Below are 27,546 nucleotides of genomic sequence, written 5' to 3'. Positions count from 1 at the left end.
ACACAACAGATGACTTTATGAAAGTTAGCCTCTGAGCAATGATGATGGACTTCTGGAATGCGTGACGTGTACGTGTGTGTGTGTGTGTGTGTGTGTGTGTGTGCGTCTGCGCATGTTTTTCTACCTTGGCCCAGCTGCTGCGTCCTAAACTGGACCCCGGGGCTGTAGGGCCCGGGACCCACAGCGGTAAACGCACACACCCTCACATCGTACACCGTGTCGGCACTCAGGCCCTCCAACAGCACGCTCGAGTTCGGGGTTCCCACGACAACCTCCGAGGCATTGCCCCTGCTGTTGATGTCCCTGTACAGAACTGAGTACTTGACGATCCTCCCGTTCTGCTCCACCAGTGGCACGGCCTTCCAGGCCAGCTGGATGGAGGAGGCGGTGTTCTCCTGGGCCACCAGGCCCTCCGGGTACCCGCTGGGGCAGTCCTCGGGGGTGGCCACCTCCTCCGCAGCCTCCTCCCCGTAGCCCATCTTGTTGCGGGCGGAGAGGCGGAAGACGTAGCGCGCCCCCTTGTGGATGTCCTGGGCGGTGTAGCGCCGCTCACGGGCGGGGAACTCCACCACGGTGAGGGGCAGCACGTCCACCCGGCCCAGGGTGAGCCGGTAGCCCAGCAGCGGGGTGGGGGCCGAGGGGGGAGGCTGCCACTGCAGCAGGGCAGTGGCCGAGTCGGTGGCCAGCACCGTCAGCGTGGGTTTGTCCGGCACTGGGGGGGCACGAGGTCAAAGGCCAGAGGTCAGGGGTGAGGGCCAGCGAGGTTGACTGTTACTCGGCTATTTACTCAATAAATAAATGATTTTTATTAAGTTATTGCTTCTGCCAAAATAAATAATCTGTTAGGGTAAACCGTTGGAGATAGCGTCCATATAGCGGTCTGTGATTCATAGCAGCGGTCAGCTGATCAGAAATGACAGACCATAGAAGGCCGAAAATTACCAATCAGAATCGAGTGCTCAACAAAGCTGTGTAATAGTTACAATATAGTACAAAAATAATACAATAATATTTATGATGCAAAGTTATGATGAGCTCAAAAAAGCTATTGAGCTCATTGCCTACTCTTGGGATAATTGCTGCTGCTCAAAGCAACTTTGGAGTTTTTTTAAAACCCACTTATTGATTGGTACGATATGAAAGAGCAAAATACACTATAGCCATGTCTGGGATTTATTGGCTTGCTATTATCCTCCCTAATTACATTTGAGTTTGTTTGTTTGTGTTTGTGTATACGTGTTTGAAGGGTATTTGTGTGTCTGTATGTGTGAGAAAGTGTGTATGTGTGTGTGTGTGAGTGTATATGTGTATTTGTGTGAATACACACGTGCATGTGCATGGGTGCTTTCACGTGTGCGTGTGTGTGTGTGTGTGTGTGTGTGTGTGTGTGTGTGTGTGTGTGTGTGTGTGTGTGTGTGTGTGTGTGTGTGTGTGTGTGTGTGTGTGAGCACGTACGCGGCATGGCGGTGCAGACTGCTAGGGCTCTGCTGCGTGCCCCGTCCCCCTTGGCGGTGTAAGCCCCCACGGACACAGAGTAAGACGTGTCTGCCTTCAAATCTCCCAGAAGCACCTCCTTAACAAAACAACACAGAGCACCAGCATCATCAGCTGCAGCCACACCGCAAAACGCTGCAAGCCTCCCAGACCGACGTAAGCACTGCGGGTATAAATGTACGCTAGTGGAAGTGTTGTGAAAGCAGAATGTTGGTGTTGGAAGTACTTTTATTCCTGCTTCATAAAATAGAGGATGAACGTTTTCAATACAGTATAAGAATTGCATTTTCACAAGCACTACCATAAATATAGAAAGGGGGATAAACACCGGTATCTCACTAATATAAAACCGTCTTGAACCGAAGCTATATCCGACAGTTGAAGCGCATTCATGTTATGAGTAAATCAACTTCAGCACGTTCTTTCCACAGCAACTCATAAAGAGAAATGGCCTTATGTATGGAACACCATGTTAGTCTAAATCAAGTGCGTGGCATCCTGAGATACAGACATCGCTTTGGAAAAAACAACTGACACCGGTGTTTATTAATAAATCTCTATGCGTGACTCATGGTATTAGTCACCGCCATCATGTATCTTTGTGCCACTATTTATTAAAACACAAACACAGGGTACAGATTGTCATAAATAAAGACTACTACTCTATGGGGATTTCTGTTCTGGCTCTAGTAGCAGGTATTTTCCACTCGACGAATGGCCCGAATATGAGTCACATAATTTTATATGTATGCATATATTAATATTCAACAAAACAATTAGATTAACAGGTTTACTCACATATTGAGTTGAGTCATCGTATTCCCACTGAGCCATGGAAGAGAAAGGAGTGGAAGATTAACAGCCAATTTAAAATGTGATTCTTGAAATTAATGTTCATCTACATCGCTGATCAGGCTTTGGACGTCATTAACAAAGGTGAGAGGTGTGACGCACCCTCACAGTTTCGGTCTGTACGACGCCATAGATATTAAAATCCGGTTAATAACTAGACGCAAAGCGATTTGTGCAAGTCATTTCCATTCATGAATTCTTTCTATCGCCGCGCTCTCTACCTTCCTCCTTGACACGTCAAAATGTGCCCACTTTGCAGGAGACCCCAGGCGCTATCGACCCAGATGTTGCTGGCTAATTGCATCGGTCCACATGCACGTCGCTCTGGCAGTGAGATCTGTACAGAGCTCCTGGCCCCCCCGAACCTGCACACATTAGACCCTCTATCTACTAGTCTGTGCAGGGAAACAATCGGAATGGGGGGCTATTATCACCAGGGCTGGAACCCAGGGTATTTTGAGGTCACCACCTCATGAGTTTCCATCTCATCTAGTACCTGCTCCTACCATATCGTTGACAGCATGGCGTCGCTACGCACTGTGTGCCACTAGAGTCTGCCACGCGTTCTCAGCATCAGGCATACAGTTTTCATCAAAGGGCTGAATGAGCAGCTCCTCTTGATTACTTCTAACGACTGTGATAACTTGGAAACATATCGTGCACCAATCAGGTAAAAGAGCACCACACACGTGTTTGTGGGCTGTTCAAAAGGTGAGTGACACAGCGTCTACAATAAACCTCACCCCATGCACTTTACTTTCTCTTTGAGCCAGCGCTAACTATTTAGCTATACCAGAACATGTTTAGAGTTTGCATGTGTTTACTCGGCTTGACTTGGCTTGGATAAACAGAAAGAATCTGAGCAGGGCCCTCGGCCATTCAACGGTCTAAAATGGTACACAGTGTGTGGTCCTTTGAACGGACATGAGAAGAGGGAACGGCCTCACCTGGGAGTCCTCCATGAGGATGTCCTTGATGGAGGGCTGCCCCTGGGGCTCCCCGTAGCTGGTCCTCACATAGTGGACCTGGTAGCCTCGAATCTGGCCGTGCTGCAACGGGGGGGCGGGCGCGCGCCACTTCACCCTAATGGCCGAGGCATTGACCGCCTCCCCCTCCACTGCCCGCGGGGGCCCGCTAGGAACTAGAGGTGCATCATGGGATAGATGAGGTCAGCGCTCATAGACGGGCCGGCTACTTTGTTTGAACGCTTCGTGGGTAGGATCTCTTGTTGTTTCGAAGGGAGGGAAAGAAGGATGATGTTCACAGAGGTTTTTTGAGGGGGGCCGGTCATAAAGAGTTATGGTTGGAAAGGTTTAATAAAATACCAGATATAAAAATAACAAAATTGTATAAAGGCAGCCATGATGCCTCGATAAAAAAAACCTCAAAACTGTCAAAAAAACTGTTTGCTTGAAGGACGACATGGAGGGATAAGGCAGAGTAAGATAAGGAGTGAATGGAGAGAAAGATAAGCATGGCGATTGAAAGGATTGGGCGCCCAGGGCTGATAAACAGTGGTAGGCCGTCAAAGAGAAGAAATACTATTATAAAAAGAAAACAGTTACAGCACTCCAGCTGCCAAGAAGCGCTCTCGCTAAAGAGGAACAGTGAGGAAGCCCTCAGGCCGCCTTCCGGCCTCTGACCCACGGATAAGCCCCCCGCACAAGACGGAGGATGCTTCTCCTTTCATAGCGCTGATGCTACACTCCATTAAGTTGGTCTATAAGGTCTCATGGAAAAGAAACCAAGGTTATATTAAAAAACATCCCTCTGTATTACACATAACAACCCGGGTCCCGTGATGAATCTGGGTGGGATATCACGTTGGATTAGTTGTTTAGCAGCCAGAGGGCAGGTTGAAGGGAGAGGCGCAGGAGAACATCTTAACGCCACGTCTATGGTTACTGTGGAGGCTCCGTGCCATGCAGACTCCAGGGCAGCGCGCCCACACACAGGGAGGAAGAGGAGGAGCCCTGGGTGCAGTGGTGGGAGGAGGAAAAGCCACCGGAGAAAGACAGCGAGTGGGGCAGCGCAGGAACGGAGCGAGGGGGGGGGGTGGGGGGGGGGGGGCGGGGCTTGCGGGCATCGGAGGTTGCAGTGACGGTGTGTTCACTCATCCGGATCCATCCAGCAGGAGAAAACGGGCTGTTAGTGACGGACTCTTAATCACGCTCAGCGTATAGGAGGGTCAGAGGTGACGTTCGTTTGTTAGTGCGGCGCGGGGGGGGGGGAACGGGGGGCACGGGGAGAGGTGGACGGTGGTTTTTATCGATCGGGACGTACCATCTTCTTCAGTGCGGACCAGCAGCTGTAAGCTCTCCGGCCCCTCTCCGGCCTCCGTCGCGGCCCGCACGGTGATGCCGTACTCGGTCCATTTCAGAAGGTCCTCCAGGAGGTAGGGCGGCGCCGGGACGCGCTCCGCCCTCCCGGACGTCCGGTTGCCCTCGGTGGGCGCGTACTGCACGGTGTAGCCCGTGACCAGCCCGTTGTGGAACTCCTCCGGGGGCGGGGCCCAACTTACCAGCACGCTGGTGGAGCTGGAGCTGGTGCACACCACCTCCTGGGGAGGCGCAGAGGGGACTGATCGGGGGCCAAGGGTCCAGGAGGCGGGGGGGGGGGGGGGTTTATTGTGTTGTTTTGGAGGGTTGGGAGTGCGTTGCGTGTTGTGCGTTGTGTGTGTTTTGCGAATAGGTGTTGATGCGTGGAGAGGTGATGGTAGAAGTGAGGTGCAGGCATGGGAATGAGCGGACGAGAGACATGGAACAGAAAACAAAACAAAAAAAGACATCAAATGAAAACAAAAGACCGGAGAGCACACAAAGCCCTAAAGAGGACGACCGCCCTCGCAGCTGAAGCATGACTGAACAAAGGAGGCTGAATGGTTGGATGGCTCGCTGTCCGCTTGATAAGAACGTGGACGGATGAAACACGGGTGAATGGGTTCAGAAGATCTGGCGCAACACAAAAAGACATCGACTAGCGGAGGCACTCCACACGGAACCTACCTGTCCACACGTCTGGTTAGACTACTGCGTCCTTTCTGATCCGCGACCGGGTTCCAATAACCAGCCTTCAACTGCTTACCTTTAGTGCTGTTTCTCTTATACTCTCGTCACACCTCAGATTCTGTATGCATTTATTATTTCCTCTGATTCATAGTCAACTTAATGGGTTGCTTTAAGATGTTAATCAACAGTCTCTTGTGTATTTTAGTTGGAATACAAACAGAATCTGAGGTCTGCATTAAGGACCAATTTTGACAATGCAAAATAATGCAATTGATAATTTTTTTGTTTTGAATAAAACTGTATATAATAAGGTCTGGTCTGAACCTCATTTGTGCTTTCATTACCATAATTATTCAAATTTATACATTTATGAATCATCTAAAATTGGTCACTCTCTCTCTGTCCCACACACACACACGCACACGCACACACACACACACACACACACACACACACACACACACACACACAAACACACTCATACTCACACACACACGCACACACACACACACACACACACACACACACACACACACACACACACACACACACACTCACCCATCCCCCCACACACCCACACACATTCACACACACACACACACACACACACACACACACACACACACACACACACACACACACACACACACACACACACACACACACACACACACACACACACACACACACACACAGGGACTGGGGCGCTCTCCCGGGCATGTTGGTGGGCGCTAGGACCTACGTGTTTGGGGCGTCTCTATGGACACCTCGTTGGTGTAGGCCCCCACCCCGTGCTTGCTGCGGGCGGCCAGCTGGAAGGTGTAGGTGGAGAAGGGCTTGAGGTTCTTTAGCAGGTAGGAGGTGGTGGGCTCAAAGCTAGCCTTCTTCTAGACCAAAACCCACCAGGACCCCCGCGGGGGGAGGGAGAAAGAAGAAGAGGAGCGGTGTCAGGGAACAGAGAGAGCAGGTCGATGCTGCTCTGGCCAGAGTTATTCTGGGGGCTTCATTTCTCATCTTAAGACACGCCTGTTTGATCGTTTTGTTTTGTCTGGGTCTTCATCTTGCCATCCACCCTTTCATCAATCTATCCATTGATCCCACAATCTATAGATAATGTGCAGATCAAGGCATAGTTTGATGGACTAGTCATCGAGTCCAAAGCACACAGCCGTGTCGGGGCCGATGCCACATAATGTTTTAGAATATCCCGCTTCCAAAATGGACTGAAATCCTATACGGAGTGAGCGAAAAAGTACAACATGATTTCATGAATTTTTTTGGGTTGTGCTGCAAATATGATCTGAAAAGCCTGCTCTGTGTTTTGGGCTTCAGACCATCTATCTATCTGTAGGTCAATATTCTTATGATTCCAGTTTGGCCAGTTTGTTCTGCGTACCTCCTCTGTGTGGTCAGGGCGCCGGTAGACCAGCTCGTAGCCGGTGATCTGGTTGTCCGGGCTGCTCTGCGGTGGGGCCACCCAGGACAACAGGATGCTGGTCTCGGACTTGGCCTCCCCCTTGAAGTCTGAGGGCTGGGATGGAACTACACGCACCAGAGGGAGAACCAGTCAGAACCATGCTTGAGCATCCATCACCCTGGGGATGGATGCACCAGAGGGAGAACCAGTGAGAGAATCACAGAAAACCGGGAAAACCAGTTAGAAGAAGCATGGTGCTTACTGCACACATGCTTCGTAAAGGATCTGTACTCCGCTCACTTAATAAAAAATATATTCTGAATCCTTTTTTTTTTTTTTTTTTTTTTTGGGTGCAAAGAAAAGTGCTACAGATATCAAATGTATTACCATTAGTATTATATGTAATATAACGGTACTCTTCCTTGTGTCTCCCTAAAGCATTCCATTTTTCTTTGTTAACAAAGATATTTCTTCATATTTCTTCAAGTTAGCTGCTTTATACCTTCTTCTGTAAACATTTGCTAATATGTAGTGTTTCTTTCCTTTCTTCTTTAATTTTCTTTCGATACACATAACTTTAGGTTTAAAAGTAATTGATGCCAACAAAACTTTAAAGTATTTACTGCAATACATATTTTACCTTTCATATTTAATTGTCCATATTTATAATGTAATATCCTGGGTTTCTGTTAAAGAGGGGAGGTGTTATGAGCTTTCAAGCCTACGTCACTGTTAAATTATTGAAAACATCAAATAAATTCTTATTTCTTTAGATATCTTCTTGACGTTCCTTCTTTCCATCTGCTCATGAATGTGTGTGTGTCTGTGTCTACCTCCGGTCTTGGCGATGATCTGCAGGTCCTGGGACAGGGGTCCGTCCCCTACTGAGGTGAAGGCCAGGACCCTGATGTTGTAGGTCTTGTTAGGAGTCATACCCTGGATGGTGATGAATTTGGCGCTACGCACCATCTGCTTCTCCCACTGTGAAACAAGATAAACATGCTGGAGGGGTTAGGAGAGACACACATATACATACATACACACACACACACACACACACACACACACACACACACACACACACACACACACACACACACACACACACACACACACACACGCATACACACTCACACAAAAACAAACACACAATTACACTCTCTCTCACACACACACACACACACACACACACACACACACACACACCTGGTTCACGGGCAGTGTGTTGTCAGAGGTGTAGTAGACCCTGTAGCCCACCACCTGTCCGTTGGCCTCCTCCGGCTCATCCCAGTGGACGATCGCTGTGGTGGTGCTCAGCATGCGACCTCTGACCTGGACGCATTATAAAAACATCACTTCACACCATGTCTTGAATGATTTCACTCATGAATTCATTCATTGTGGAACACAGTGAATACATTTTGTGTGTGTATCTGCGTGCTTATGCGCGTGTGTGATTGCATGTGTACGTGTGTATTTATCCCTACGTATGTGTGTGCGCGCTTACCCGTCGCGGGGGTGAGGAGGGGGCCTGCTCGGCCGTGCGGGCCTCCACCACGTCGCTGGAGGGGCCCTTGCCGATGGTGTTGATGGCCGCCACGCGGAAGTCGTAGTGGGAGTAGGGGCTGAGGCCGCCCACGCTGTAGCGTGTGGTGGCGATGCCGTCGATCTCCTTATAGGGGTCCTCTGAGCCCTTGGCCCGGTGCTGGGGAGGTGAGGAAAGGGTTAATACAGAGAGAGAGAGAGAGAGAGAGAGAGAGAGAGAGAGAGAGAGAGAGAGAGAGAGAGAGAGAGAGAGAGAGAGGAGGGGATGTGGCTCCTGGGACCACATTAAAAGAACAAGGTGAGTTGGCGGCAGGCGTTGTCACTGTACTAATCAGCCGTGTTGGGGCTTGAACACGGCGGTCTCTGCCTGAGGACCCCAGGAGGGCATGGGGAGGAGGCCTCCGTCGGCGGCCATGTTTGAATCGTTCATTCTCCGTTTGGGCCCCAAATCAAGACGCACCGCCGCCACTACTCAGCCTGTTAGTTCCATCCTTCCTGCTGTGCGGAGGCTGGGTTTATTTTTAGCCTGGCCCGCATGCGTACGGCGGGTATGAGCTACGGATGCTCGTGGGGTGAGGGAGCCGTGTGGGGGTCATATCCAGGGGGGGGGGGCGTTACAGTCATTTATCCCTGTCAGATAAGACTTAGCGTCCAGGAACATCCAGAGCACATCGAATCTTATCCCCTCCGCCATCCATCAAAAGTCAGGGCTGGATGTCGTTAGGCGCCAGACAGCCGTAATGACACGGCGTAAAGCGCCCGGCCGACGTGGAGGTGGTGCGGTCCGCTAAGCTCACTCAAACCAGACGTAAAGTCGCAGCGGTTGAAGTTTGTGAGGTGCCAGCCACAAACGACGTCATCGTGCCCCTCCCGCGCGGTTTATCCGCGATTCTGTCACGTGGCACGCAATTGAATTACGGAGTGGGTGAACCACGCGTCCACACACACACACGTCAGGGCCGCGCGGACTTTAGATGCCGTGGCCGTGCTTGGACTGTCGGCGCACAAGAAGGCCCCGCTTTTCTCCGTAACCTTCATCCTCTCTTCCCTCCTTCGCTTTGATTGTGCTGCAGAATTGCTGTGATTTTACCCGGCTTCACCTGCAGTGTGTGTGTTTTTGTGTGTGTGTGTGTGTGTATGTGTGTGGGGGTCGTGTCTGTGTGTGCGTGTGACCCACCTGTATGACGTAGTAGGAGACGGGCTCCGGGTTCCCAGAGTCCCACGTGAGTGTGATACTGGTGGCGGTCCGCTCTGTCACCACGGGGGTCCCTGGAGCCTTGGGCAGAGCTGCGGAAGAGACACAAAGTGAGAGAGGGAGAGAGCGAGAGTGCGAGTATGACGAACAGTATACATTAAAAAAGATTCCATACAAACATAGTGAGACTTGTTGTGACATTTCAAAATGAAGTTTGGTTGAAAAATATTTTTTCTTCTGCAGTGTAATTGACTTTATAATCCAGATCCAAAAGAACAACATGCCCTTTTCATTAAAGGTCAAAACTAATTAGTGTCAATAAAAGGCTTTAGACTCACACACACACACACACATACAAACTCTGAGCAAAAGGAGATCCTCCGTACAACCTCTAGTACTCAAAAACACACAAACACACACACACACACACACACACACACCACATCCCTTTCCTCCTTATTACATTGTTGAGCTGACCTCGTAAACTAAGCATTTCTCTGTCCAGTAGACATCAGACATCTGTCTGCTGTGCCTATGATCAATAAGCCTTGATTTGATTTGACACATGCACACATAAACACACACACCAGACACACACATACGCAACCACCCACACATACAAACACACACACACACACACACACGAACGCACGCACGCACGCACGCACACACACACACACACGCACGCACGCACGCACACACACACACACACACACACACACACACACACACACACACACACACACACAGGCGTGCGCACCTTTGACGCTGATCTGCGCCACGGCCTCTATGACACCCAGCGTTGACATGGCGACGCAGGTGTAGTTGTTGGACTGCCGCACGTCAGTGAGCTCCAGCACGTTGCGGCCAATGGGCATGTCGTCCTCGGGGGTCAGGTCCTCGGCGCCCAGCATCCACTTGACGTAGGGCATGGGCGAGCCCACCGCCACGCACGTGATGTTCACGTTCCCGCCCGGCATGATCTCGCTGTCGGCCGGCGGGATGGAGAAGCGCGGGGGCACGCGACGCACTGGAGGAGGGAAGGCCGGGGGGGCGGGCGGGAAGGGTTAGGAGGAGGCACTGCGAGGTGAGGTGCAGAACGTATTGTGTGTGCGTGCGTGTGTGTGTGTGTGTGGGTGTGCGTGTGTGTGGCTGGATGAGATGATAATATGAAACAGTACAGTGGAGATTGAATGGGGATAAGGGTTGATCCAGGCCGCCGTCTGGGATGTCAATGGTTTTATTCATGCTGCTTTTCACCGTCTGGCCTGCTCAATATTATATGAGCTGAAGCACCCTGTATATATATGGTGGATTAATTATATATGCTTATGCAGAACATCTATGCACATGCAAACACAGAACACGCAAAACACGCCAACGTGCTTTATAGCTAAGGGAACTTTTGAGAGCTCAACACACACACAATTGCGACACACACACACACACACACACACACACACACACACACACACACACACACACGCACGCACGCACGCACGCACACACACACACACACACACACACACACACACACACACACACACACACACACACACACACACAACAGACACAAAATCAAAACACACACACACACAACATACACACACACACACACACAATCACAACTCAAATACACACACACACACAACGTACACACACACAATCACAACACACACACAATTACAACACACACAAACGTAGACACAATCACAACACACACACACACACACAAACACACACACACACACAATCACAACACAGATAACAGCTTGTGGCAGAGAGACTGAGAGAGAGCGATCAGAGAGAGAGAGAGAGAGAGAGAGAGACATAGAGCAACAGTGAACAGTGAGACACCGAGAACTGGTATAAAGCCACACTGCTGGTACTGTACCAACCTTCTCTCAGCTCTGGAGGGGGGAGACGGGGCAGAGCGCGCCGGGGGGGGGGGAGAGAGAGGAAGAAAAACAGGATAAATATCAGAGAGGGAGACAGCTGGGTGAGAGGAGAGCGACAGAGCGAGGGAGAGGAGGTGAAGAGGAGAGGAAACACAAACAGGCCGAGACAAAGAGACACGGCATGGCATCAGAGAGAGAGAGAGATATATATCTATAGATATAGAGAGATATATGGAGAGAGGGAGAGAGAGCGAGAGAGAGGGAGAGAGAGAGAGGGAGAGAGAGAGGGAGAGAGAGAGGGAGAGATAGAGAGATATATGTCTATAAATGTATATAGATATATGGAGAGAGAGAAAGAGAGAGAGAGAGAGAGAGAGAGAGAGAGAGAGAGAGAGAGAGAGAGAGAGAGAGAGAGAGAGAGAGAGAGAGAGAGAGAAAATAACTAACAAAGAGAGCGAGAAAAACGGAGTAAGTACGAGGGAGTATTTCCAAAGGCAAAGGTTGGAGGAAGCAAAGAGAGACAGAGGGCTGCACGGTGGGACGAGTGGGGTTAAGGGGCCTCCCTCCGTTGGCAGTGTCCCCGCAGACCGCCTGTCAGACCCCACAGAGACCCTGTCACTGCTCCTCCCACATCACTGACTTCACAGTGTGTGTGTTTCTGTTTGTGTGTGTTTGAATGTGTGTGTGTGTGTGTGTGTGTGTGTGTGTGTGTGTGTGTGTGTGTGTGTGTGTGTGTGTGTGTGTGTCTAAATATGTGTGTGTGTGTGTGTGTGTGTGGGTGTGTATGTGTATGTCTCTGTGTGAGCATGGGCAGTGAGCTAGAATGTGTTCTGAGGGGAACCATAAGGCCTAAGGAGCTGATATGTGGGCAGACAGATAAATAGCCCATGCGAAACCCCCTCCCCCCCCCCCCGACCCGTGGATAATGCCCGCTCTTGTCTGCCAGCCGCCATGCTGTACGACAGCGTTGTCTACCTCGATCCCCCGGAATGATCTGCCCTGCGTCAACACAGCTGCTTCAACTGCCAACCGCAATATAAAACACACATACTTCCCATACAGTACGTGTCAGCTTTTAAAGGATTCACAAATATGAATGGGAGGCAGACGACTCCAACACAGCTCAGCGAGCGTTCCCTAAAGCCCCGTACCACCATGATCCTCTGAGCTCACGGGCTTCAACAAGCAAACAGAAGCAGGGGCTGCCAGGTTGGGACCCATCCCCCTTTTACCTCTGACATAGAGGTTGGCCGGGGTGGAGTAGCGCGTCCCGTCGCTGTTGGTGGCCACGCACTCGTACTTGCCCTGGTCCGACTCCTCGCTCAGCTCAATCTGCAGGGCGCCTGGGCAGTGAGGAGGAAGGTGTAGAGGAGAGAGAGAGAGAGCGGCAGAGAGAGGTTAATATAGAGTGGAGAGCGGGTATGTGTGGTAGAGAGGAAAACGAGAGACAGAGGTAGGACAGAGAAGGACAGTTAAAGGATTGGTTAGACAGACGGACAAAAAACGGGAAAAGAAAGAAAAGTGCACATGAAAGACCTGTAAGATCTGTAAACTCTCAATTATACACACAGCACATTCACATAGAACAGGGACATTGGATTTGGGGACCTGAGGAGAGGTCTCAGGCTGTTTGTGAACACAGAGGAGCCCAATAAAAAGAGGAGCCCCGTTCTGTGGCGTTCACAACGAATATACCACGGTCAGCAAAAAATAGCAAAAATGGGCCCAAAGTACAAAGGCTTTCTTTGAGAAAAAGAAGTAAAAAGGGAAAAATGCCCTGCTTTACAGCCAAAGAAACAAGAAAAAAAAAAAATCTTTCATGCAAGCCAGACATAAATGAACCAACCAACCCATCAAAAATGGTGAGAAGAGAAATCGTAAATTCAGTATTCTGAAACTCCTCTAGGGAAATGTAGAGGCATTTTACAATGAAAGTAAGCAAAGTTTCATTTTTAGTTAAGGATACAATGCAACCAAACAATGCTATGATCATGACATATGTCCCACCCCTTTAGAATCCACCGATGGGATCAGGAGTGTGTGGGTCATAGCAAGAATCAACCAATCTGCAGCAAGGCCAACAGATACAAAAAGAGGAACGACATACGCATAGCGTTGGAAAGGGGCCGACGCTTTCTCGCTGCCTGAAAGTAGAAAAATTGTCAAAAAGGGTCATCGAGACGTTTTGACGGATGGGGCGGCAAGGCAAAAAACACCCATGAAAAAACTTTATCAAAAAAGTGGTTGTTTGGGGCTTTTTGTTGGCAAATGGCAGAGAAACGACACAGGATAGTTGTAGATTTGGATGGTAAAAGAAGAAAAACAACTCAACAACAAAAAAAGGAACTTCTGTGTGTTTGTGTGTGTATGCATTTGTAATCAAGTACATGGGAGTGAGAGTGTCTGTTAGGGTGTGTTTGTGTGTCTGTGTGTGTATGCATCTGTGATCAGGTACATGTGAGTGAGACTGTTTGGGATGTGTGTGTGTGTGCGTGTGTGTGTGTGTGTGTGTGTGTGTGTGTGTGTGTGTGTGTGTGTGTGTGTGTGTGTGTGTGTGTGAGGGAGTGTGCAATTCTTTGAGCAAGTGTGTGCATGAGTGCGAGCATTAGTGCATTCATGTTTGTGTGGGTGTGTATGGGTGTGCGATCATGTGTGACCGATCATGTGTGTGCATGTAGTTGTGTGCATATGTGTGCGTGTGTGTGTGTTTGCGTGCATTTGTGTGTGTGTGAGAGAGCACGTCTAAATATGTTTGAGTCTGCACCATCTGTACATTTCGGACGGGGCGAATAACAGCTGGGAGACAAATTAAAATGGGGCAATTTGATTGGACAAATGGAGTCTTGGAAGGGGGCGGGGCGGGCTGGGAGTCAGAACCAGGTCAAGGCCCGGTAAAAATGAGACTCACGCCCAAGAAGATTTCATTTATAAAATCGTATTACACAAATGGGAGAGAGGAGGGAGAGGATCACACTAATCTAAGACGAGATGTTCCAAAATAACGTACGAGAAGAACAAACAAAGCAACAAACCAAATCACGTCAACAGAACCCAAACCATGCCAAAGACGGAACACAAAGCGGATGAAGATCATGATGGTGGACCTCAGGATGAGAGGGTGAACAGAAGGCACGGGGAAATGACATCATGATCGTCCTCGTGTGACAGGGTTAGAGGAGTGAAGGTCAAGATGACAGGATGAATTTGAACGGAATTAATTCTCATCTCTTTTAAGGCAGAGATGAGAGGATGAATTTGGGGGGGGGGGGGGGGGGGGGGGGGGGGGGGGTATTACATCTGAGATGAAAGGCTGAGGAGATCATGGTACAGAATGATGAGAAGTTACTTTATGATTACTGGTCCGCTCCATTCCACGCCCACCTCTGGACCCACACTGCTACGCACTTCTCACATGGGTCATCCGCCAAATCTGGCTCATTCTGAACCCTTCAGCCCTGAAATAGTCCTACACCTTTACAGACTCATGGTTTTAATAGGTTTGCTCAAAATAGTTTATTCCCATAAAATGATTCAGTTGTATACAATATATTTGACTTGATTTTCTATTCTCTAAAACATAGAGTCAACAGTGGGCTCACTGGGCTAGGGTATTGAAGATGTAAATTTAACTAAAGTTGTACCGGTAATAAAGTTGCCTAAGCTCCCCCCCCCCCCCAGATCTACAGCCGCCCCCCTGGCCCAGTGAGAAGTGCCGGGCGCCCAGAGGGTTGTGTGTGAGGCGGAGCGGGGCGTGTGTGTCGTGGTGTGTCCTCCGGGCCGTCTTACCTCGTATGGGCGTGCCACCTGAGTGGGCAATGAATGCACGAGATTAGAGAGGAAGAGAAGAAGAACATGTTAGTACCGCAGAAAGAGACGGAGCATGGGGGAGAAGAGGGGGAGGAGGAGGAGGAGGAGGAGGAGGGGGGTGTTTTTTTTTATATTGTTGTTGATGCTTTTTTTAAAGGGACAGGGGATCAAATTAGAGAAAGAAAAAATACTCTCTAAATATTAGATACAGATGATTGTTGCAGAGGAGAGGAGAAAGGGAAATATATACAGGTCATTAGTGGAGGAAGAGAAAGAGAAAAGAGAAAGAGGAGAGAGCTTGAACTAACCAGAGAGCAAGAGAGAGAGAGACAGAGAGAGGGATAGAGAGAGAGATAGTCCATCAGTCCCAGAGTCCGGCGGTGGGGGAGAAAGGGAAGAGCTATAAGGAGATGGCTTATTGATTGGCCTTCATTGACTGCATCTGGGGGGGGGGGGTGTCTGCGCTTTGCTCCAGGCTCCTGGAGCCCTCTGCCCTCCTCCAGGTTCCTGGCCTGGCTGTGTGCTAACCTTCAGGCCTCATCCTCCCACACGGCCAGCCTCTGGTCAATAGGGCTCGTACATCAGAATGCATCATGGGTTATTTTTCAGGCGATACTCCGCCATATTGAGAGGACTTAAGAGGGTGAGTTTTGTGTAACCCCTAAGCCACGAAATATATTGTAACCTAGGACAATTCAAACTTTGTCTTAGCACGTTCTGAATGAGAAACTGGCACAGATAATTACACGATTAATTAAGTAAGGAATTACCCCAAAAACGTTACTAATAACATTCCATTAATTAAGTGTTGTTGTGATGTACAAGACCTATCTGGCCATATAGTCACTTTAACTCCTGCATGTAAACCTAAATATTTGTATTATTAATGATAAGGATGAAAATATTTTATTGGTAAAAAACATATATTTGCATTTGGTCTATTAATGCACCCCAAATGCACCCTAATCTAAACTGTGCTCTCTTGCTTTACAGCTCTTTTTGTACGTCTCTTTTTAAAGAGATGTTCTGCCTTCCAGCTCTTCTTTACAAAGAGAGCTGGAAGGCAGCCATTAGAAAGAAGGTTGCATTCTCATGTCCATAGTGGCGCTATTCGGGTCCACAGTGAGATGGACCCGTGTGTGTGTGCACTGGCCAGAGGTAGTCTGGGCAGTGCACACACTACCGTAGATCTGTCCGGCCCACTAACAAGCTGAAATACAGCGGCCATTGATTTTCTAAACAGGGACTGCAGGACGAGGAGAGCCTTCTGGAGCTGATGGCGTATTGACTGGTAACTCTATACAGCAGAGGGGAGGGAGACAGTGAGTGAGCAGGTGAGTGAGTGAAGGAAAGAGCGATTAAGTGAGTGATTGAATAAGTTAAGGGACTGAAGGAGTAGGAGGTGAGAGTGAGGATCCAGTGTTGTTTTGGGGCCTGCAAGTGAGGTGTAGGTGGACAGGTGAGGTGGGGGTTGGTGCCAGCTACGTCTAAGGTGACCCAAACCCGGGTGAAAGCAGTGTCTGTGTGTGTGTGTGTGTGCGCCTAATCTAGACATAAAAGTACCCCAGGCTATTTGTATTACGTGTGTGAGTAATTATAACAATAAACGGTGCATGTTTCACACTTTCCAGCATCCTATAGCATATTTATGTATGTGTGTGTGTGTGTGTTGTGCACAGTGTGACCATTAGTAAAATGCATGCCATGCATTTTAATTACACCGTGGTTATTGTAAAGGGTGAGTGGGTGACAGCAGTGGCAACAGTAGCAACATTAGTGTGTGTGTGTGTGTGTGTGTTTGTGTGTGGCACACACGTGTGTGTGTGTGTTTTTGTGTGTGTACACAGAGTGATAAGAGTGAGGATGTGGGCCTCAGAACAGAAGCACTTACCAAAGGACTCTGTGGTAAAAAAACAGATACAGAGAGAAAAGACACAGCACAGACAGGGCGTTACAATCGGACCATTGATCACATAGAGACCTTGACTCAGTAGAAACGCCGCGAACAAACCGGCTTCTCTCCCACACCGGGATCGACTGCATCCAGTAGCCTGGCCTTCTTATGCCAGACTCATGTTGGACACCATACATGATCGACATTAACGGTATTATTCAATTTAAAAGGAGATTTCTTTTTTCGATGATTTACTGTTTAACTGTTTAAATGTTGTCCTGATATATAAAGTTATTCGAGTGGTTCATCGTTACGTTGACACTGGTAAAATAAAGTTCAAATGAAGGGGTCAGGGGAAGTTGAGCTAGCAGTATGAACAGGGGGGAAGCAGCGCGGGGCACAATCCAGTCATAAAGAAGCCAGAGTCGGGGGTCCAAAGAACACAAAGCAGGGGGTCAGTGGCGCGGAGAGGGGGCCCCCAGGGGCCGGGAGAGGGGGCGGGCTGTTGGAGGAGGCGGAGGGAAGCTGGGGGTCCGGGGGGGTTATCGCGGCGTAGTCTCACACACTACTGTGGCCGTCGAAGTCAGCCTGGAAAACTTGTCCTGTTTTTTTCTTCTGAAATTCCTCTGCAACAGAGCGTGAACGGAGAAGGCTCCACGCCGAGCCGCAGCGGCGAGCTACGTTGGGAGAGGTCACTCCGACACCACAGTTCACCATCACCGCCATCCACCCCCGTTAATAATGCATCCCCTGATCATCTGCTTTTCATATCTGTATTGATCACAGGTAGCTTACTGGCTTAGGCGCACGCAACCTTTACGAGGTTTCATTGAAGTGGGAGTAAGGCCGAACTGTAATGATGGTGAGTTGCTCGTAGGAAGACCTCAGGGAGTTGGAGGAGGAGAAATAAACAGATAGAGACATCGGAAGGGCTCTGGTGAAGGACGGAGGCCCCCTGAAGAGCCTGCGAGGAGGTCGGCGTCAGGACCGAACCGCAGAGGTTTAGAGGAGATAAGAGGTGTGAGTGTGGGGTGGGCGGGAGCAGCTGGGGGAAAACAGCCAATCACGGCGGCACAGGAGACCTGACTGGCAGGTCGAAGAAAGGAGGATATCCAGGGAGGCATATAAGGCAAGGACAAGGAAGGAAGGGAGGAAGGGAGTAAGGAAAGAAAGAAAGAAGGAATAAGGAAACAAGGAGAGAAAGAAGGAAATAAAGAGAGAAAGAAGGACTGAGCAGGTTTTGGTAGCGCGGGGTTAGAGTTCAGCGTAGGAGGAAACCGACAGACGGGGCCGTGGTGGTTTACCTGAGCGGAGCTGTTTGATTCGCCCGTTGTTGTTGGACGTGTTGACGGGCAGGAAGTCCTTGAACCAGGTGATCTCGGGGTCAGGGTTCCCGCTGGCGGCGCAGAGCATGGTGGCGGTGCGGCTGCGCTCCACCACCTTCAGCTGGGGGCCCATGTCTATGATGGGGAACCCCGAGGGCAGCTGGTCCTCTGGGGGGAGGGGGTTAACACACACAGGTTAAACCACACACAGGTTACAACCACACACACAGGTTACAACCACACACACACAGAAACACACACAGGTCACAACCACACACAGGTTACAACCACACACACACACGTTACAACCACACACACAGGTTACCACCGCACACACACACCAACAGGTTCCAATCACACAAACAACACACAAACTGGTTAAAACAGCACACTCAAACAAACATACACACACACACACACACAAACACACACACACACACACACACACACACACACACACACACACACACACACACACACACACACACACACACACACACACACACACACACACACATTTGTTACCCTCACACATACATGAGCATGCGTTACAACAACACACACACACGCACGCACGCACGCACACATTTATTACCCTCACACATACACTGAAGACAACAACAAAAATGGGTTAAAACCATACACACACGCATTGTTTACAACCACACACAAATAGGGCTGCACAATTAATTTAATTTTTATCACGATGACGATATTGGCTTCCCACGATAAAATGTACGTGATCTCGCGATATTTAAAAAACATCTAATCCAAGATATAAAATAATGCATTCTCCTCAAAAGCGCTCCTTTACACATGCTGTCTGCTTGAGTCTAACACAAACTGCATTGCGGAGTGAAGCCTGAAATCGAGTCTATTGGAGGCAGTCTGGACAAGGCTTGGCCCATACTTTGAAATAAAAGAAACAATATAAAATTGTCTGTCAAAGCAGAAGTCAAAGAGCTCGTCCCTCGTCGCTGATCATCGTCCGTTATCTGGAAATATTTCGGATTTAGCGCAAGCGATATTAACCAGCAACAAACAATATGCAAAGAGTGCCGTAGAGTTGTGTCAGTGCCGCAAGGCAACACAACTAATTTGTTCCGCCACCTGAAAACACACCACAAAACAGAGTATGACGAATGCATGAAGGCTAAAAGTGTTGCATCAGCCACTAACGCGAGTTAGAAGTCCCACGTCAACTTTGACGTCCATAAAAGCGAGCCTAAAGCAGTGTTATGTTGACCAGACCGTTCAATACAAATATTTCTCAATCAAACGAGAAATAATAATTGTGGTAAATAATCGTCATATCAATATTGATCAAAATAATCGTGATAATCATTTTGGCCATAATCGTGCAGCTGTGCAACACACACTGGTTACAACCAAAAACGCACAAACTCAAACACACAAGCACATCCACTGGTTACAACGACGTACTCACACACAAGCACACACATACCGGTTACAACCACACACACACACAGACACACACACACACACTGGTTACAACTACATACAAAATGGCTACGACCACACACAAGAACAAACACACACACACACACACACACACACACACACACTGGTTACAACCACACACACTGGTCCTAATGAGACAAACACACACACACACAGAAGTCACAAAGCCATGTTCATATGAAGGGACCACATTCCTGGTAAAGGGTATAATGAGGAAGTCTTGCAGGAAATGTCATACACTAGCTACTGCCTGCAGCGGGAGCTATGCCGTTTAGCTATGAAATTGGACCGAAATGAATGCATTTTTTTGACACAAGTCACACATTTAGCCTGATGTTTAAGTCAAGACAGAATAGAGATGAGAGCGGCAGGACAAAGCAGTTGTTTAACATTTATTTCCCACCAAAAAGGGACATGACTAGACCCACAACATATTTGGATTGAAAGACCAGAAACTGTCCAATATCATCATCAGGGAGATGGAGCAGCGTGCGCCTAATGTTCATAGCCTCCTCCCCTCCGCCCAAATCAAACGGATTACACACATCAAGTTGATTCAGTCAGGGGAAGAGACGGCCTTTCGGCGAAGGCAAGTCAAAAAGTGAACCCACAGAAAGCAGAGCCAATTAACAACAGCTGGGAGGGAATGGTGTGATCCTGATAATTGGATGGGGCAGTTTCAGTCTAATAGGGGAGGGCTGGGTTAAGAAGCAGGGCCCTCGTAACTAATTCCCCCCGGAGGTGGTGCGGGAGGCATCCATCTCAATCATACTCAACAATTACCCATCTCTCAACCGCCAACGAACAAACGGCACAAATAAAAACCAAACTGTCTTCACTTCGGTGCGTTGAAGTGACAAAAAAAGGCCTCAGAGTTTGACTTAATATGTTGACTAGGAGATGCTGTAGGTAGACTAGTAATAATAATAATAATAATAATAAATGAAATTTATATAGCGCTTAATATGGTACTCTAAGACGCTTCGGGTAGGTGTGTGGGGTGTTTGAATGTGGGTCTGTGTATAATATGACGTATGTGTAATGGTGGAGGTGGTATAATATCCCTATTGTTTCTCCTTTTTCTAAAAACGTTACCCAGAATCCTCTGTGACCCCAGAGAGCATCATTAACAGTAAATCCTAGCGGTGAGCGCTGTGAAAGACTTGCTAATTCTGGCAGTGGCCCATTGAACCACAGCCTGACACGTCCTGAGACAGTTTCTGTGCATGTGTGTGTGTGTGTGTGTGTGTGTGTGTGTGTGTGTGTGTGTGTTTTTGTGTGTGTGTGTGTGTGTGTGTGTGTGTGTGTGTGTGTGTGTGTGTGTGTGTTTGTGTGTGTGTGTGTGTGTGTGTGTGTGTGTGTGTGCGGTGTGTGTGCGGTGTGCGTGTGTGTGTGTGTGTGTGTGTGTGTGTGTGTGTGTGTGTGTGTGTGTGTGGCCTTTTAACAGCTCTGGTTTCAATCAATTGCAACGCCGACAAATGGAAACATGGACATATTATACCAAAGGAACAAGATGAGAAGGTGTTTTTGAGTAATGGTGAGCCTTTCCTGTTTGTGTCTGTGTTTGTCTGTGTGTCCCGTGTCGGTGTGTATGTGTATGTGTATGTGTATGTGTGTGTGTATGAAGGCGTGCGTTTGCACGTGCATGTGTTTGCTCATAACACAATAGACTAGAATAGACTAAAGCAAGCCAATGCGTGTATGAAACATTAGCAAGCAGCATCCAAAGAGGGAGATAATAGAGAGATTCATAACAGAATCAACGGTGGAGAAATAGGGTGGAATAAAAAGAAAGGAAGGGAAAATAAAGAAAGACAGAGAGAGAGAAAAGAAAGAGTGCGAGGCAGAGAAGGAGCGACGCAGGGACGTGGACCTCTACAGCATGCTCATTCTCTCTGCTCTCATTATGCAAACACTCACTTCAAAGCTGCCCCTTGTAGGCAGGCATAATGCATTCTATTTCATGTACCTAGTGAGGGACACAGGACCCAATATGGAGGGCTACGACAGAGAATGTGACTAAGTATCATACACACGCACACACACGCACACGCACACACACACACGCACGCACCCACACCTCTGTCACGCTCTGTTGCGTTCCTTCTTTTGCTTTTTATCTCCCTTTCCCTGTGCTCGTTCTGCTCATTACGGTCCGTTGTTTCCCTTCATGACAAGACATGAATTAACAGCGGTAGATCCCGCCGCTCTTTGAGGACGCGTCCACGTGTCTCGCACACAGCAAAACAATCACACACACACAGGGACAAGGGAACCTAGAGATATGGGTATGCACCTCTACACGTTGAACACACAGCTGGGAACAGTACATTAGTAAATGCAGTCACATACACAGACATACACACGCAAAAACACACACACACATACATACCAAAGATTACTCACAAATATGTTCGACTGTTGCTAATGTGACAACTAAGTGGCATGGTATGAATTACCATTAGTATCCTTGTTAATAGAATATTGACTGGGCGAATGCTCACACACACACACACACACACACACACACACACACACACACAAACACACACACACAGACACATACTCGCACAAACAGTTATCCCGCGGGGAGCCATCCATCAAGTAGACAGGTGTAAGGAACACCAGCGCAACTTATCAACTAGGGCCTGTTTATTGTGTGTGTTTGGCTGCACGCATGAGTGTGTGTGTGCATGCTTTTGTGTGTTTGAGAGGATTGTTTATGTGGATGCAATATAGGTGTGTGTCTGTGCACATGCAGCATGTGTATATTAGTGGAGTGTTTGTGTTGGTGCATGTATGTGTGTTTCTTTGTGTGTGTGAGTGTAAATATAGTGAAGGTGTTTGTTTGCGTGTCTGTGTATATATAATGAATATGTGTGCATGTGTATTTGTGTGTGTGTGTGTGCACGTCTGTGAGTGTGCGTGTGTATGTTTCAGGGGACTGCACCAGAACTGCTGAACAGCCATGAACCCCCTGAGGTCAGAGCAGATGTGTAACTCTACTCTCCTCCCAACCTCTCCCTCCTCCCCCTGCCTCCCCCCCCCCCCCCCCCCCCGCCCCCTCCCTCGATGATGGAAGCTCGGAAACCTTCGGCGGAACGCTGTGTTTGAGTTGGACGCTGTCCGAATCTCAGCCGGCGCTGCTTTCCACAGTGAGGAGGGACACATGTTATTTCACAGCTTCAGAGAGGAAGAAGGATCTTGCCTCACAATGATGGGAACTGCTGGCGTGGGAACACCGTCTTCTTTATGGCCGAGCCAAAGGCTACACACACAGATGGCCGACATGGTCTTGTCATGGAGTCTGTCGTTGGAAAACTGCAGGACTCAGAGAGAGTATGTATATATGCCATTGGCCCGGGACGGTAAAGCAAAACCGACGTGCCCTACAATAACAGAAACAAGGTGGACTGAAGTCGACTCCATAAGCTGCTTGAGTGCTTCTGCACCTGCACACACAGGAACAGCTTCCCTTTGGAGGAAACCCACACTTTCCGAAGGCTTCTTAAAACGCTTCAGCACGCCTCTAGCGCCGTCTTCGCACTCGGAGCGATGGGTCCAAGTGTAAATGTAGGGACACCACACCCCGGCACCGCCCTCCTCACCCACCGTAGACACAGCCCTGTGTGGCCCTACGTGCCCTCTGCGCTCTGTAACTCTGAGTGGTGTATCGAGCTACGCTGGACCTTAAGAGAGGATAAATGCATCCTTAAATGCACCGACGGTCATTAATGTTTCAGACTGTGCCAATCAAAGGCATTTACTCCATGCCAGGTTTTCAATTAGCCCGCGTCTGATCCCCTGTAATTAAGACGGCTGACCTTAACACTGGATCCCTTGCCGGGCCCTCCCGCGAGCCGCCCTGTCAGACAGTCACTCAGACAGTCAGTCAGACAGCCAGTCAGGTAATCAGTGGCTCGAAGCTGAGCTGTACATGGCCAGGGGGGACGGGAATTGAGAAGACTATCTGTCTGCGTTTTAATGTGTGTGTGTGTGTGTGTGTGTGTGTGTGTGTGTGTGTGTGTGTGAGTGTGTGTGTGTGTGTGTGTGTGTGTGTGTGTGTGTGTGTGTGTGTGTCTGTGTGTGCGTGTGTGTGCGAGTGTGTGTGTGTGTGTGTGTGTGTGTGTGTGTGTGTGCGTGTGTGTGCGAGTGTGTGTGTGTGTGTGTGTGTGTGCGTGTGTGTGCGAGTGTCTGTGTGTGTGTGTGTGTGTGTGTGTATGAGTGTGTGTGTGTGTGTTCCAGATGTACTGTAGATGGAGGTGCACCACTGGTTTGCCTGTGTGCGGGTGCGTGTGTGCACGTTCGCAACTGCACGTATAGATACAATTAGTCTGTTTGTGTGTGTGGATGTATGTGTGTGTATGCAGGTTCACTTGTGTGTAAGTGAGAGTGTGTATGTGTGCGTGGGATGCGCACTCATGTGTGTGTGGTTGTTTCAGTGTGGTTGTGTGTGTGTGTGTGTGTGTGTGTGGTTGTGTGTGTGTGGTTCTGTGTGTGTGTGGTCTTGTTTATATGTTTGCGGATGCACTTGTACGTCAGAGAATGTACGTGTGTACGGACCTTTGTTGGCGTGTGTGTGTTGGGGCGTGCAAGTGTGTGTGTGTGTCCGCGTGGTTGACTCGGGGAGGGACTGCGTGCGTGAGTGACATTCAGACTGACAGTCTATCAGGGGCCATTAGGTGCTCCCAGGTGGCCTCTTATTCATCCACAAAACAATGGCTCCTCAGAGAAGCAGACGGGGGCTAATCACTACATAAAGAGCCTCTGTTTCAGATTGGGGGGAGACGGAGGGGGGGATCACTCTGTGCGCGTATGTTTGGATTCATTTTGGGGGTGTGTGTATAGGCGTCCGCTCAAGTGCACCTGTTCTCTGACGAGGATAGATCCTCCTCTTCTTACCGAAGGTCTCTAGCGAGAAAACGGCAAGAAGATGAGCGGCACAATGCACACGCGCACACACACGTGCGCAGCGGATACACACGCGCGCCGCGGACACACATGCGCGCATCGGACACACGCACAAACACTTACACAGAAATAATGATGGGGTACACACATGGACTGCATTACTAGACACCGCAACGACATACGGGCAGCCACCGTGTGACGGAGCCGGAGCTCTGTGGGCGGATGATACAGAACAGTGGTGGAGAGGCAAACACAATGGTCTGATGTGAATAATTTAGATGTTGTACTGTGTAGTGGCTCTAAGAGCCGGTAGACAAAGACAGAGGGACAAAGAGAGAGGGAGAGAGAGAGAGAGAGAGAGAGAGCGAGCGAGAGCGAGAGAGAGAGAGAGAGAGAGAGAGAGAGAGAGAGAGAGAGAGAGAGAGAGAGACAGAAAGAGAGGCATTGGGAGAGATCAGAGACTGTAAGGGAGAGAATAAGAGATGAGGAAAGACAGACAGCAGGGGAAAAGACAGCCAGAGAGGGGCAGACACAGACAGAGAGGGGAAGAGACAGCGCAAGATATAGACAGATCAGAGACAGTAAGGGAGAATAAGAGATGGGGAGAGACAGACAGAGAGTGGAAGAGACAGAGACAGTGAGGGAAAGAGTAAGGGATGATAAAGAGAGAGAGAGAGAGAGAGAGAGAGAGAGAGGGAATGGGGAAGTGGGGCGGGTGGAGGGGGGGGGGGGGGGGTTAGAGAGTGACAATAGAAAATGTAAAGCGGGCAGTGTGATTATTCATGGCCAAGCACCTACACTCACCAAGGCATTGCCGAGGATATAACTACATTATGCTCTACTAATGGACTCACACTAACACTAAAATGACCATCTAAAGAACACTGCCTTCTCCCCCAGCAGCATCAACTTTCACATTAATGGACTCGAGAGGAAGATGATGTTACAGTATGCACCGATGCACTGGAGGCTACCACCGGCATCTTAAACATTCCTCAGATAACCATGCATGGATCCATTCATCTTCCCTCTGTCAGATATCCTTAAGGTTACAGGAACATCCCTCTCAGGGGGAAATATAGTCAGATGAATAAATACAAAATAGCACAGGTGAAATAAAGATATATAGGAAGATATGAAGCATATCATTTAGAATGTTGCTATCGCTTAAATATCAAAATTCCATGCTAGAATAAAATCTATTTAATTCACTCCCCGTGTATACGCACATGCTGCGATGAACATGCCAGCTGCTTTGCAGACTACAGTACACCGCTGCAGGAAATGAGATAGCTCCACTGAGTTTCCGTGGCGCACACACAAGATGACTGCATCTGTGTGTGTCTTTCTATTTCAGTGTCTGTATTATGTGAGATACACACTCAAGTCAATAACACACACGCACACTCACAGAAACAAACGTACACTCATTCAGTCAATAACACACACACACACACACACAAACACACACGTACACACACACATGCACACGCAGACACACACATACACACACTCACTTAGTCAATAACACACACAAACGCACAAATACGCACACACACGCACACACACACACACACGCACACACACACACACACTCACACACACACACACACACACACACACACACACACACTGACCTCGGAGGACGGTGAGGCGGGTGGAGGCGGTGACCTCCCCGGCCGGGTTGGAGGCGTGGCACTCGTAGATGGCCTCGTCCCTGGGGGTCCTCAGGGGCTGGATCCGCAGCACGGACCCAGACCCGTCGTCAAAGTCTATCACCTGGGAGGAGGGATCCAAACACACTCAGAAACAACCAGACCACCCCTTCACCTCCTGCTGTTCAAAGAGAAACCATCAACACCCTGCATCGGGTTCCCCGGGAGAATGTCCCCCTATGTCTTTTTGTGAGAACTACACTGGGGCCCTATCCCATTTATACCTCTTACCCCTTCCCCTTACCCCTCCCCCCTTCCCCTTACCCCTTCAAAACAAGGGGGAGGAGTAAGGGGAAGGGGAAAGCGGTAGAAATGGGATTGGGCCTGGAACTCTTTGGGGGATTAGAGATGATTTATTTCTTTGAAGCGTGGCGGAGTCGTTCTTCTGTGCTCAGCCTCGGTAACTCCTAATCTGGGGTGTTATGGTGGAGGTGTCACTCAGAATCCCTCCACAGTGATGAGGGAGTGGTGTGGGAACCGGGCCGAGGAAGGGGTTGAAGGGGGGTGATCAGGCGGGCCGTAGTTCAGCCCTCTGTTCTCAGGGTTACACGTCAAGCTTCTTAGCCTGGCCGTCCGACATGAGGCCAAGAAATGTTCTGCCCCCGCAAATGAACATTTTATATACTTATATGTAAAAAACAACATTATAAATAACAATGCTATAATATCACAATGATCTTTACTGCCATGTTCTTTGATAACTGATTAATACAGCTTTATTATCGATTTCTAAATGCACATTTAGCTTTTAATGCAGAAGCAGATCTTAGTCAATAGATCAACAGAAACGGCCCAGCAACTTTGGTCAGATACAGAATTATTTCACAGCTGCAATAAATTCCCCAAAAATGTAAATACCCACTCAGATTCCCTGGCTTGGCAGGGGAAACATAACTTGGAAGCAGAATTTTAATAATTTATAAAAAAAAAGAAATATTTAGCGAAGCGCCAAAGGGCCTCATTACAGTGGGCTGGTGTGAACTTACACCAACCTGGGTGGAAA

At 48.9% G+C, this 27,546-nt stretch overlaps 1 protein-coding gene across 15 annotated transcripts in view; it reads right to left on the bottom strand.

Moving 5' to 3' along the window:
• LOC115540474 (receptor-type tyrosine-protein phosphatase delta) overlaps nt 1-27,546 on the bottom strand; it is a 154,701-nt gene that overhangs the window by 29,585 nt on the left and 97,570 nt on the right. For 2 of the 15 annotated variants that reach the window (XM_030351788.1, XM_030351789.1), the window contains 18 exons: nt 26,466-26,607; nt 18,415-18,603; nt 17,108-17,116; nt 15,196-15,213; nt 12,642-12,752; nt 11,410-11,421; nt 10,272-10,541; nt 9,494-9,603; nt 8,279-8,476; nt 7,978-8,103; nt 7,605-7,752; nt 6,751-6,896; nt 6,097-6,238; nt 4,630-4,926; nt 3,294-3,487; nt 2,293-2,319; nt 1,456-1,573; nt 125-712 (listed from right to left, as the gene is read on the bottom strand). In XM_030351788.1, the coding sequence (XP_030207648.1) occupies nt 125-712; nt 1,456-1,573; nt 2,293-2,319; nt 3,294-3,487; nt 4,630-4,926; nt 6,097-6,238; nt 6,751-6,896; nt 7,605-7,752; nt 7,978-8,103; nt 8,279-8,476; nt 9,494-9,603; nt 10,272-10,541; nt 11,410-11,421; nt 12,642-12,752; nt 15,196-15,213; nt 17,108-17,116; nt 18,415-18,603; nt 26,466-26,607 (2,845 nt within the window). The remainder of the gene's footprint in view (nt 1-124; nt 713-1,455; nt 1,574-2,292; nt 2,320-3,293; nt 3,488-4,629; nt 4,927-6,096; nt 6,239-6,750; nt 6,897-7,604; nt 7,753-7,977; nt 8,104-8,278; nt 8,477-9,493; nt 9,604-10,271; nt 10,542-11,409; nt 11,422-12,641; nt 12,753-15,195; nt 15,214-17,107; nt 17,117-18,414; nt 18,604-26,465; nt 26,608-27,546) is intronic. The other 13 variants (XM_030351791.1, XM_030351792.1, XM_030351790.1 and 10 more) reach the window with 13 other exon arrangements.

The sequence above is a fragment of the Gadus morhua genome, chromosome 3, assembly GCF_902167405.1.
Source record: "Gadus morhua chromosome 3, gadMor3.0, whole genome shotgun sequence".
NCBI lineage: Eukaryota > Metazoa > Chordata > Actinopteri > Gadiformes > Gadidae > Gadus > Gadus morhua.
This window is presented reverse-complemented; position numbering and strand designations above follow the sequence as displayed.